This window comes from Alligator mississippiensis, chromosome 2 (assembly GCF_030867095.1).
Source record: "Alligator mississippiensis isolate rAllMis1 chromosome 2, rAllMis1, whole genome shotgun sequence".
In the NCBI taxonomy this organism is placed as follows: Eukaryota; Metazoa; Chordata; order Crocodylia; family Alligatoridae; genus Alligator; species Alligator mississippiensis.
Genome location: NC_081825.1, coordinates 180,726,360 through 180,738,769, shown reverse-complemented (window position 1 = coordinate 180,738,769; position 12,410 = coordinate 180,726,360). Strand labels below are relative to the sequence as shown.

Sequence of the window (12,410 nt, the reverse complement as noted above, 5' to 3'; positions counted from 1 at the left end):
TCCTACTTGAAGTGACTCATTAAGGGTCTGATGCAAAATTCACTAAAGTCAGCCCATGAACCACCTTCAAGCTTTAACATGAAGGCCTTTTGTACTTCACTTTGTAGAAGGAGCTTATAGCAAGGGAAGATTCCTACAAAGGGCTCAATGCAGCGCTCCAAGGTTTTAAACCCTTCCAGTACTGTAGTGAAAATCCTTCAGGAAAATACCTCTACTTGGATTGAGATGCTTTCTGAAACTGATAGTGCTAGGAGTTCAACAAGTATGCTCTTTTCTGAGGTATTTGGGTACTGCCAGCCCCTCACATCTCTAAGTGCCTGAAAAATCTTTAGCAAATGTGTATCCAAATTCAGAGCTCATAAAATATTTAGTCCAGGTTGGCTTTGGAAAGTGGAATAGGCTTTTTCTTGAATCAGTTCAGAACATAGAGGCCTTACACTATTTGCTTGGAAAACACTTAAAAGAACAATATTTTAGGAGCTGAATTTTCAGCCAAACTTTGGCTTTGCACCTCTTAGGAGAAAGGTCTGAGGCTGCTTCAATCTTTGTTCTTGAGCTTGTGGTATCTTAGACAAGAATCTCTCCCTGCTAATGCAGACCACATTTCTGTGCTGGAACTGTCTGATTCAATCGCACAGGAGATTTTTCAATTCAAATGTTTCTTGGGAAGGAAATATGTTTTAGTTTTCTTGTGATTGTAACTAATCTTCAACATTACAGCCAAAATTCCAAACTGTTGTTATTGTAGCAATGTTTTCAGCCAAGTTTATCATCAAATAACATTTTCCACCGTGAACTCTTGTTTGTGATCAGGATCTTATTTGGCCCAACTGATTATGGGGACAAGGATTGGAGAAGGGTTAAGTGCAGAAGCAAGCAGACAGGTCTCAGGATGCCAAGGTCAGCATGCCCCTCTTTAGGAGAGGTGTCATGGAATTCGTAAACGAATAAAAGTGATCAAGGACTGTGGTTTTATCTCAACTGGAAAAATGAATGCTTCCACAGCAGCAGGGGGTCTGGCAACATCACACTGGGGAATAGAAATAGTTCCAGCTCACAGAGCCACCTACTGAATCATCCGCCCAGAAACCCACCCCGCATCTCCTCAGCCACAAGGTGAGGTAAAAGTGAGTGTTATCTCTGATTTCTGTGCAAGCGAGATAAGAGTCTGCAGGATTGGAGCTCATCTGCCAGGAACGGGCGAGGTACAGCATGTCTGTTTCCTCTGGGTCAACCTCCTTCAAGTGAGGTGCCAGGGTCATGTTGTGAACAACGAGAGGGGCAGGCCTGGTGTAACTCATATGTGGCTGCTATACAATAGTCAGTCCCAGCACAGCCAGAAAAGCCCACCTAGCCCACACATTTCAAGATCAAATAATACACACAAATCATAAAATATGTTTTCAATTGAAACGTTTATATTTCTCTCCCTGAAACACGTGCATTTTTTTCCTTTTGCCAAGCCCCCCCCGGCAGCCCACCAGCAATCTGCTAGCGGGAAGCCGCAGTCTCACTCCCTTCACTTGGCTGTTTGTTAAAACCTTGGCTACTAGGCCTCGTTGGCAATGTCTTTTGCTGCTGGCAGAGTCAAGGGAAAGTCAGGAAAAGGCTCAGTACCTCTACCAGTGCAAGAGGGTGTCATCAATCACTCAGACTCATCCTAGCATATCGAAGAGCCGGGTGAATGCTATCACACAGGCACAGCCTGGGATTGCACTGCCCTGTAAGCTGCGTGGCGCGCATGGCCACACAGGCACATTCATGCCGCACTGCCAGGCGCAGCTTAGAGGGAATGCTGTATACCAGTGTTTCTTAACCTGTGGGTTGTGACCCAAAAGTGGGTCTCAAGAATATATGAAAGGGTCAGGAACAAACTTTAAAAATGGATTCTCCTTTAAAGGAAAAAACATGGGAAACAGGGGCTTTTCACTTGTAGGCTGGCACAGCTCCATCCCCAAATAGATCATCCCAGCCAAGCCTTTGTCTACCTGTGTCTTTAAAACCTCCAAGGATGGAGATTCCACAACCTCTCTGGGTAGCCTGTTCCAGTGCTTTACTACCCCCCCCCCCCCCCCCCCCGCTTTTACCTTAATTTCCAGAGGGTAGGTGCAAGGTTGTATTAAGGCACAGATATCAAACATGCAGCCTGTAGGCTGGATGCATCCTGTGGAGCTGTATGACCCAACCCATGGAGCACTGAATCAGCCCATACACTGGCCCCTGCCCCAGATGCTGCATCAAATACCTCATTTTGGACACCCAAAAACTAAAGCACTCCAGCTCACTAGTCATTTCAGAAAACTTGGGGCCAGTTATTCCCCCTTATTTACAGCCCCTCTTTTAAAATCAGGCTTTGAAATTCCTTTCTCCCTAGCTAAAAAACCCAAAACACCTCGAATTAAAACCACCTCTGGCAAAACTCTACTAAGGAGCTAACACACAGATAGATGTTATTTGGAATTAAAGCCATCTTCTGTTTGTGTGTTGCTCTGAAGAAAACTGTGAGGTCATAAAGAGATCACAAGTTCAGGGAATACACTGAAGAAGCAGATGAGATGTTAAGCCACCTTGATATCTTACCTATGTAAATAATTAAGGAAAAGAGGAGCAAAATATAAAATATCAAAGCAGAATTATTTAATAGACAAAAAGGTTATTTAAAGTTTCTAATAAGCCAATAAGAAAGCTCTTTGATTGTCTAGACTTAATAAGGCCATAACTCACGCTACAGTTTATGCAGTTTATATGCTAAATGAACACTTAGCATATTTCTCTGCAATGAAAGTGATAAATCTGTGGAGGCAGCTACATGAGATACTCAAGGCAAGATCAACGTGTGAACATCCCAAAGTTGCAAAAGTGTTTAGGCACTTAAATTAATCTTGATCTGAACAAATAAGGAAAGTTTCAGGAAACCTAATTAGATATCCGTGGTGTTTGAAACTCTAGTAGAAAATGCAGAAAAATGTTGATTGCTTTTTAAAGTACTACAGCTATCTTGTTAAATGCTAATTGATAACGCTCATTTGCCTTATTAGTCTAAACAAGTGTTGTTTAAAATACTGTAGCATAAATAGTATGAATGGCTCTGCAATTTAGCAGCCCATGAGGTCAAAAAATGGCTTCATGTAAGTAAATCCTGTACACAGACCAGCTGCTGACATGCCTGGATCCTGACACTGACCCCAGCCTGTGACTCCGTGTCAGATAATCTCACGCTTTTCTCACATCATGACCTCCAGCTTTCACCCAGTTGCAACCAATCCTCAAAGGCATCTCAGAACCCTCTTTTTCCCTCGTGAAACAAAGGATTCTGGGAGGCATCTATGCAGAAATCAACTGCCAAAAGTTGGGTAGACAGTTTTTAGTGAATGACTGATACATAGAACCAAGTAGGTTTGTAATCTTTCTTTCTTGGACCATGGCTGGTGATGTCTTGAGGAGGCTGTTAACTGTCTGGAAAATTTATACTTTATTTCATTTCTCCAGCTTACATTTACTTATAGGTGTGCTTTGAAGTGGGCAAGGAGAGTGGAGAAACAGGTTAGGGGGGGAGGGAGCTCTTTCAAATGAATATTCATTTTGAATAATTACTCTAGAATCAGTAGAAGACACTATTGAGGACAGTGCTAGTGAAGTTGCACTGGACCAGGTCCTTTGTGGTTTTCACCTTCAAAACACTGATTAGTCCCCAAGAAGTAGATAAGTACTATCATTATTATCCTTGCTTTACAAAGGGAACCTGGAACAAGGAGTTGATAGGACTTGTCCAAGGCTCTAGAAAGTGAGTGATAGATGTGAGATTAGATTTTAGGAGATTCTAAGCTCTCAGCTTTTAGCCTCCCGTTTGCCTTTTGTCCAGGAGTGTAACAAATGCTAATTAGCAGGAAAACAGGTGAAACAGTTAAAAATAAGCAAAATCAGTCAAAAACAGAAGTCATTTGTAAACTATAACAGTGTTCCCTCTTTTCATGCAGCTCCAGGGCACTGTTAAGGATGATTGCAACCAACACTTCCTCTAATATCTATTTTGATTCCTTAGCATCACTCTATCTGCAAATTCAATAAAAATTTAAATGAAGTCCCAGTAATCGTTCCAATATCAACCAAATGCACAATGCCTCTATGTTCCAAAGCAAGACTACCAGAAGCAAGCGTGCCAAAACTGCACAGTGTAACCTGGGGATGAATGGCAAGCAATGAATCAACCCCAAGCACCAATTCAGTGGGGGCGCCAGAATGAAAACCCACACTGCTTGCTGCCACTGCAGAAGTCCATATTTGGGGAGCTTGTGCTGCGGCAGCAGCAGCCAAAAGCACAACTGCAGAAGCTCCTGTGCCAGCAGAAGAGCACTTGCTTCCCTCCCAACCATGCTGCCCAGAGTACCAACATTTTACCATAAATGACATCTCTGCCTGCTTCCAAAAGCAGCTTCATGACAGCCTAAGTTGACTGTATACACCCAGTCCTTTAAGTGCACAGGCACAGAGCATTCTGCAACAAGCCAATGTTTTTATGAAACTTGAGGGATAGGGGTTATTAAGGAAATAGAATGGAAGATAAAAGCAATGGTTTTCCTTGGATGGTTGGTATAGTGATAGAAGTTATACTTTATGGATGCTCCCTAGTAGAAGGCTGAGGGAGTTGGGATTTGGGAAATGATCCCTTAGTGATAGAGCCTCTAGCTAGTCACTTAGTGAGATTCAGAAAAAGGGTCTGCAGACATTGTGTCATGCTCCACAAATTAAAGTGTGTTGTTCTTCTCATTCACCTATGCCTGTATTTACTCATCCCAGTGATCACTACAGTTGGAAACCCCTGGTTTTTATACCAACACTATACAAGGCAGCTATCCTGCCAAAGGGTCATAAACCTAAATACAAAATGCTGACACTGCAGAGAATTTTCCACAGGCGACAATTAGTCTTGTGTAGTGTTTGCCAATGTTTCCAAAGGTGGGGCAACTGGAGTGAAGACAAAAATGAAGAGCAATAAAAAGTATGAAGAGCCTAGAGAAGCTGACATTGTAGGGAAGGTTTAAGAACCTAAGGATGCCTCCCTGGGCTAAGAGATTGTCAAGGTGAGCATCTGGCCATGACTGCACATGTTTGGACAGCCTAGACATCTGATGGGAGAGGTGATAATGGGGCTAGAGTTGTAACAAAGTTCAGAAGAAAAAAAAATTAGGTTTAAGATTAGGAGGCATTTTCTGATGGTAGAATCTGGAAGATGGCAGAATTAAAAGACATGGTAGATTCTCAGTTGCTAGACCCAGTTAAAAATTAGACTGGGGAAAGCACTTGAGATCACTGAGGAAAATAATTCGCTGGCCCCCAAATCTGGATGAGTATGAATGATTTACTAGGTCTTTTCCAAGTCTATGGCTCCATCGAAAGTCCACTGAAATAGATAGGAATCTTCCATTGGTTTTAATGGGCTTTGGATCAATCCCAAAGTTTCTAACAAACTCCATTTGATCCAGACTGCTTGGTGGGGGAGCTGGGGTAATGGGAAGGGGAACCACAGAAGTCAGCTGGTCTAAATTACATTGTGAAAATGCCCCTGAGTGGAATTAGTCCCCATGTCTGCATTACCTACCTCATCTCCAATGAGAAATTCATCATCTACTGTAAAGGTGATAGGGTCATTAGGGCTGAGCCACCACACTGGCCGGAAGATGGGATACCCCATGGATAGCCACTCCTCGCTGTATTTTAAAATGAGTGGGACAACAAACTCTTGATGCCTCTGTATGTACTGTCTAGTGAGATTCAGCACCTGGGAAGAAGAATTCAACAAGTTCTCTCACTTAATAGATGGTAAAGAGAACAGAAAAACAAGACTTTTCACTCCCAGAGGGAAAACAAGGTCATGCAGAAAAGCATGGACAATTAATCCTAGCAAAAAAATGATCAGTGAACCACTGGACAAGCAAGTGCAAACAGCTGTGGCAGATTGGTGTGGTGTGAGCTCCCTGCATCTCAGCTGCTACTGCTGTGGCATGAGTGTGGGATCCCTGTACCCCTCCTGCTGTGGGCTCCTTTACTCAAAAAGTAAAACTGTAGCTCTCTAGGGCTAGCACTGGGTTGGAGAGAGCCTGGGGGTGTCAACTAGCTCCCTCACACACATACCCAATGGCCTCCCCGATGAGGACCTGGGAATCTTCTCCTTATACTGGCAATGGGAATCAAAAGGGGGTGTGATTGTGCCTCTGCGCCCCCACTGGATCCACCTCTGACTACTGACATAGAGGGTGTGATTTAACTCCTAAGTCTTTCAGCTTGAATTTTACCAGACTTATCATCCTAAAATTGAATCCTCAGGGAAACATGTCTGTCACCATCAGAACAAATGGCATGTTTGGATGAACCAGCCTTACTGATTCCCTTTCTGGTATCAGCTAGTTGATGCTAAAACCAAATCATAAAGAAAAAAATAAGTTTCCTATGTTGTTGCAGTGGTGATAGTATATGGAGGGGAGAGAAGTACTGATGTGGTGATAGTATATGGAGGGGAGAGAAGTACTGATGCAGAAACATGTGCTTCTTTGGCTGCTATTTCTGTCTGATTTTCCGTCCTCACTATGGAAAAGTCAGTGCCTCGGAGGTGATGCATCTACTAAACTGAAAAGGTTGGGAATTACATTTCCCCCAGGTACATGTTTGCTGAGAGAGAGAGAGAGAGAGATGGTGCATATCACCACTCCCCTTCAGCATGCATGACAATGTAGCAAGGCTTCATGAATACTGGTGCTGACATCTCTGTGTCAATGGTACACAACTTGCTTTCATCAGACCTGAATGGATGAATGCTTTGTTCTCTTCCTGCTTTGCTGAAATTGAGATCTGGATGGGAGAGAGCTGTCATAAGTTCAAAAGAAGACCATGGAGTCTACAGGTTAGAAGAAGGATGCTACAGACATGTCCCCATGAGCATGCACATGCGGTTTGCAGCACTTCAAAGCTGTTTAAGGTACTGCAAACTACATACAGCACACATGCACCCATGCATCATGCTGCTAATTTACAGCACGGTGGGGTTTTTTTTATACCTGGAGATCTCAGTGTAAAAAAAAACTACCACGAAAAATGCAGCATGTGTGCGCCTCCAGAACCACAGCCTGGCCAATCACAACCATTCTCTGGCTGATGGCCAGGCTCTGAGTGGCTGGCTCGGTGCTGCTGCTGCCCCAGAGGTACCCAGAACCCTGGGTAAGGGTCCTGGGGCAGGCACAGGTGCTGGGCCCAGCCTTCCCTACCCCATCTGGGTACCTTTGCTGTGTGCCAGAACACACGTGCAGGGGTGTGCCTGGGGACAAATAGCAGCAGCACAAATATGTGCCACTGCTATTTGTCCTGTGGGAAACAGGGGCCCCTGCATTATCCTTGTAGAGATGTACCCTAGGAGTCCAGTATATGTGATTCCTGCTCCTACTTCTCAGAGGCCCTCCTACTCTTTGCTTGGCAAAAAATTAGATGGTGATTTTGGTTTCCTGGTCACTCCTGAATCTCAGATGACACTAATGGCCCAAATGGGATTTTTCAACTACTTCAGGACAAGCATTTCCTTCAGTTATGGGTCCTGGTAAGGTCAACCACATCTTTTGGACTTCTAGTGAGGAGAAGTGCAATGTACTCTATCTAAATTGGCTTGATGACCCTCCCAAGTCACAGATGGGGCAAAAGGCAGCTTTTGCCCAGTTGTTGGGCAAACTTAACCACAAGGACCATATTGCACCATTTCCACAGGAAGTGACTTGACTTTCTTGGAGATCAATTGAAAAGCTTGAGCTAACAGACCCTAAATTTAAACCTGCAAGGCAAAACAGTTCGTACTGGAGAGCCTTTATCCTGGAATTTATTTCCCCCATTGCTTTGACAGAACTTGAGCCTAAAATTGCTGAACATTACTGAAGAAACAAGCCATGCACATTAGGAACCTATTGATTTGGAAACCCAATTTTAGGCACCCAAATACAGACTACTTCTGGCATAAACAAGCTGAGGCGCAGAAATTATCTGCAAAAAGGGGATGGGTAATACCTGTTTCACAGTGCTATTATTGGGACTAACATTGGCAAAGCCCTTCAGATTCTTGTATAAGAGTCTCTATAGAGCACATTATCTGGATCTTGTGGTGCCAGGGAACACTTGATGGTATGATGCATAGAGAGTACATACCCAGTCATCACAGCAGACCCATGGCGGAGTGCTAAAGGACATTACAGGAAGGAAGGTCACAATCTGCAACCACCGAATATAGAGCTCTTCATCTGTCAGGAACTCATTGGTAAGGGTCCCTCCTGAGCAGAATGGATTCCATTAGTAGAAAGGCAAAGTAAAAATGAACGTAGCAATTCATAATGAGATACTAGAATCTGTTGCAATAAGGAGTCAAACTGTAAGCCCAAGAGCTTAGAGGTCCAGGGTTTATCCACAGTACAAAGAGCATCAGAGCAAGTTTCCTTCACAGAGTCTTGCAGCACATTGCCACATGTTCTGGTGAGTAGCAAAGTACTGGAATCCTCAGATCCATTCAATCCTTGGCTTCTCTGCCAGACAGCAAACCAGGATGCAACTCATGGGCCATGAGCATGTTTTCACAGGGGAAAAGCCTGAAAACATTGACATTACACAAAGGCAAATGTCATGTTGCTTTCACAGTTGTGAACAATTCAGGTTATAAAGGCAATGATGCAGAAATGAAACATTTTCAAACATGCCTAAATGATTTAGGATCATAGGAAAGTAGGGCCAGAAACGACTTCACAAGGTCATCTAGTCCATCCCCCTGCTTAAGGTAGGATCAACCTGACTAAACCATCCCAGCCAAATGTCTGTCCAACCTGCTCTTGAAAATATTTAAGGGTGGAGATTCCACGTCTCTAGGTACCCTGTTCAAAAGCTTGACCACCCTTATATTCAGGAAGTTCCTTCTAATCTCCAACATATCTTTTCTCTGCTGCAGCTTGAGGACATTGTTGCTAGTCTTGTCCCTTGTAACCATGGAGAAAAACCTATCTCCATCCTCTCTATAATCACCCTTCAGGTATTTGAAGGCTGTTATCAAATCCCTCATCATTCTTTTCTTCTCCAGAATAACTAACCCTAGCTCTTCCAGCCTTTCCTCATAAGTGTTGCTTCTCAGGCTGCTAATAATTTTGGTTGCTCTGCACTGGACCCTTTTCAGTCTATCCACATCCTTCTTGAAGTATGGGGGCCCAAACTAGACACAGTACTCCAGCTGAGGCTGCACCAGTGCTGAATAGAGTGAAAGAATCATTTCCCTTGATTTGTAAGTGACACTTCTGTTAAGACAACCTGGCAAGCTGTTGGCTTTTTTAGCACAAGAGCACACTGTTGGCTCATATTCAGCTTATGGTCTACTATAACTTCCAGGTCCTCTGAAGGTACATTTATTCCCAAGATTGTATGTAATTATTTCACCCTGAGTGTTAGACTTTGCACTTGTCCTTGTTGATCCATTCTGGATCCTATTACTGCTCTACAGAGTGTTTGCAACTCTACCCAACTTTGTGGCATCTGCAAATTTGCTACATATGCCCTCAGTTCCATTATCCAAATAATTAATGAACATGAGCTCTAAAGTCAACTGTATTTCAGTGGAACCGAGGTTCTTAAGCTGTGTTAGATGATTTTGCCTATCAGACCCACAATCTAATAGTGACCTTTGGAAAGACCTGTGTATTTCTTTATTACAGCAGCATTTAGGCTCCCCAAAGGATAACATATCATCAGTGTGCTAAGTACTGTACATAAACATAGTAGAGACAGCTCCCATGAAAAGATTGCAATCTTGACAGATTAGTGTGAGAAAGAAGGGATTATTACTGTTTTATGGATGGAGAAGTGAGGCGCAGAGTATGGATATACTGCGAGGTAAGATTATAGCTGGAATTTCGAACAGGTTTGAATTCAGCATCCAACTCCCATCGAAATCCAGTGGCACCTGAACATAGGTGCCAACTCCGTGGGTGCTCCAGGGCTCAAGCACCCACTGAAAAAAAATAGCAGGTGTTCAGCACCCATGAGACACAGCCGTGGATGCTTGCAGACATTAAAAAAACAAAACAAAAGCATGCTTTACCAGAAGAAGTAGCATGTTACTTCAACCCAGCTCTTCAGTGTCTGTAAAGATCAGGCATTTTAGCGGGGCTTTTTGACACTTAACTAAAGCTGATCCAATGGGCTATTAGATTAAAGTGTCAAACCCCCCCCGCTAAAGTGCCTGAACTCTACAGATGCTGCAGAACTGGGTTGAAGTAATACACTGCCTGTTCTAGGCATGTGTTTGCAGCTTGGTGCAGGAACATGCCAAGTTCAAAGCACCGCTTTTTGGGAGGTTTTTTTACATTTGCAAGCACCCACTGGCAAAAACCAAAGTTGCTACCTATGCACTGGAATGCCTCCTTGGAATATCGCAGTCTGTGTCAGACTTAGAAATATAAATCCACATCATCAACTGATGTAAATTGGCATAACTTAATTGAAGCAAATGGAGAATTTTATCCACTGCCGGTAATTGTGTCTAAGCTTGATTATTTATACAGTGGACAGTTAGAAACCTGAATGTGTGACTGAATCATGAGGGAAACCAGGCACAAAATTACTTATTTGGAAGCTGAGGTGTCTGGATTAAACATGGCTTGAACTATGAGAGGGTTGGGTGACATCTGAAAGAGGGTAGGGACTAATAATTATGACTGAGAGGCTCACTAGATCCACAGGGAAAAGCTTAGACCAGAAGATGAATGGGACAGTCCTACAAGGAAGGTTAGGCACAAATGAGAACAAGTCTGGGCAGAATAAGGCAGCTAAATTAAGAGGATGCTGATGGAACAGATGGACTCAGCTGCTGCATGGTAACTGTCTCTGTGCCTGTTTGAGGCCTAAATTTCCTCAGTTTCTCTCACTGGGAGCATCTACATGAGATGCTAACTGCACAGTAGCTGAATAATACTGCACAGTAGCATGTCACAGCACAGACAGTGTTAATATGCTAGTGTGTAGTATTATTAGGCTACTGCACAGTAGCATCACTAAAAAAAGTGATCACCGGCACTTTTGCGCCAGAACTCTGGTTACTGAGCATTTATTTAGTACTAGATTATACAAGTACTAAATAACGGTGCAGTAACTACTGTGCAGTAGTGTCTTGTGTAGATATTTCCACTGTGGAGTAAGAATGGGCAAAAGAAGAGTTACTATTAAGACAGCTGAGACCTCCTAAAACAGTGCCTCCTGGACGGGGTTAAGTGAAATGACATGTTATTCCACTTATAAGTCTACCTTTTCCCCCCTTAATAAGAGTCACAGAAGTCTCAATCAACAAATATGGAGTCAGTCTAAAAATCAGAACAGTATATATTATCGTTCAGAGCAGATGGGTGCCATGCAAGGTCATCTGCACCATTGTGGTGGTAGAGTGGCCCCATGTCAAGTTGAGGTTGCAAGGCTCCTGGCTCCACTTCAGGGAGCAGGGAAACTGAAAAGCCTTGGGTCCTTAGCTCGGAGGCCATCCATATGGCAGGTCACCACTGGAGTCACAGAGCTAAGAAACATCTCGTAAGGTGAAGAAAGCCTTGCAGGGTTCTGATGGACCCCTACCTGTGTGTCTTAGGAAGTCAGTCAAAACCAAGAGTAGTGACACATTTTGGAAAATTGCCACAGAACTACCCACTGGCTCCTTCCCCACATCCCTTAAAATAGCAGGAGAAAATGGATTATGAGCCCCTAAAGCCAGGATCTAAGGTTTGGGGGCCATATGTCATTGAGGTTTAAATCCAGCACTTCAATTCAAATTTGGCCTTTTAACAAAGACCTTTTCTCTGTTTAAACCTATGAATGGTTTCCATTTACCTAAGACTGTCTCGATATGTACTCACATAGAATTGCAGCCTGAAGACAATATCGTGAACCTTGGGCAAAAGAGAGGGTGGAATTTTTTATTTTTTTTTGCTAGTACTTTTAATGGGTCATTTCCTCAGTTATTTGATTCTCCTTGTGGATTTTGTAAGGAAGATAATAGTGCGCAGACGTTATCTGTAATTATTAGCTTATATTTAGCAAAAAAGCTGTTTTTTCTAAAACTGAACCTGAAATTATGGGGGATTAATATATGTAGCTGGAACAATATGGTGTAGGTCTGCAAGTGGGATTGCAGAAATAGCTTTGGGAACCAGTTTTGTATGTATTTAATTATTCTTTCCTTTAACATTTGTTCTAAAGCCTAGAGGTCAGATTGCAGTTGCCCGAGCCACTTTCTTCCCCTAGCTCTAAAATATATAGGTACTAAATGTGGTATTCTCCAGTCACACAGTACCTGGAGTATGATTGATTTAATGGATTCTGACTTAATGGATTTAAATAAGAATCGTTGCTCCCAAACT

The 12,410-nt window shown here is 43.1% G+C and overlaps 1 protein-coding gene across 1 annotated transcript in view; it reads right to left on the bottom strand.

Moving 5' to 3' along the window:
- LOC102572547 (SITS-binding protein) overlaps nt 1-12,410 on the bottom strand; it is an 87,859-nt gene that overhangs the window by 19,030 nt on the left and 56,419 nt on the right. The window contains exons 8-9 of the mRNA XM_006264855.4: nt 8,182-8,303; nt 5,600-5,779 (exon numbers count right to left, since the gene is read on the bottom strand). Coding sequence (XP_006264917.2) covers nt 5,600-5,779; nt 8,182-8,303 — 302 coding nt within the window. The remainder of the gene's footprint in view (nt 1-5,599; nt 5,780-8,181; nt 8,304-12,410) is intronic.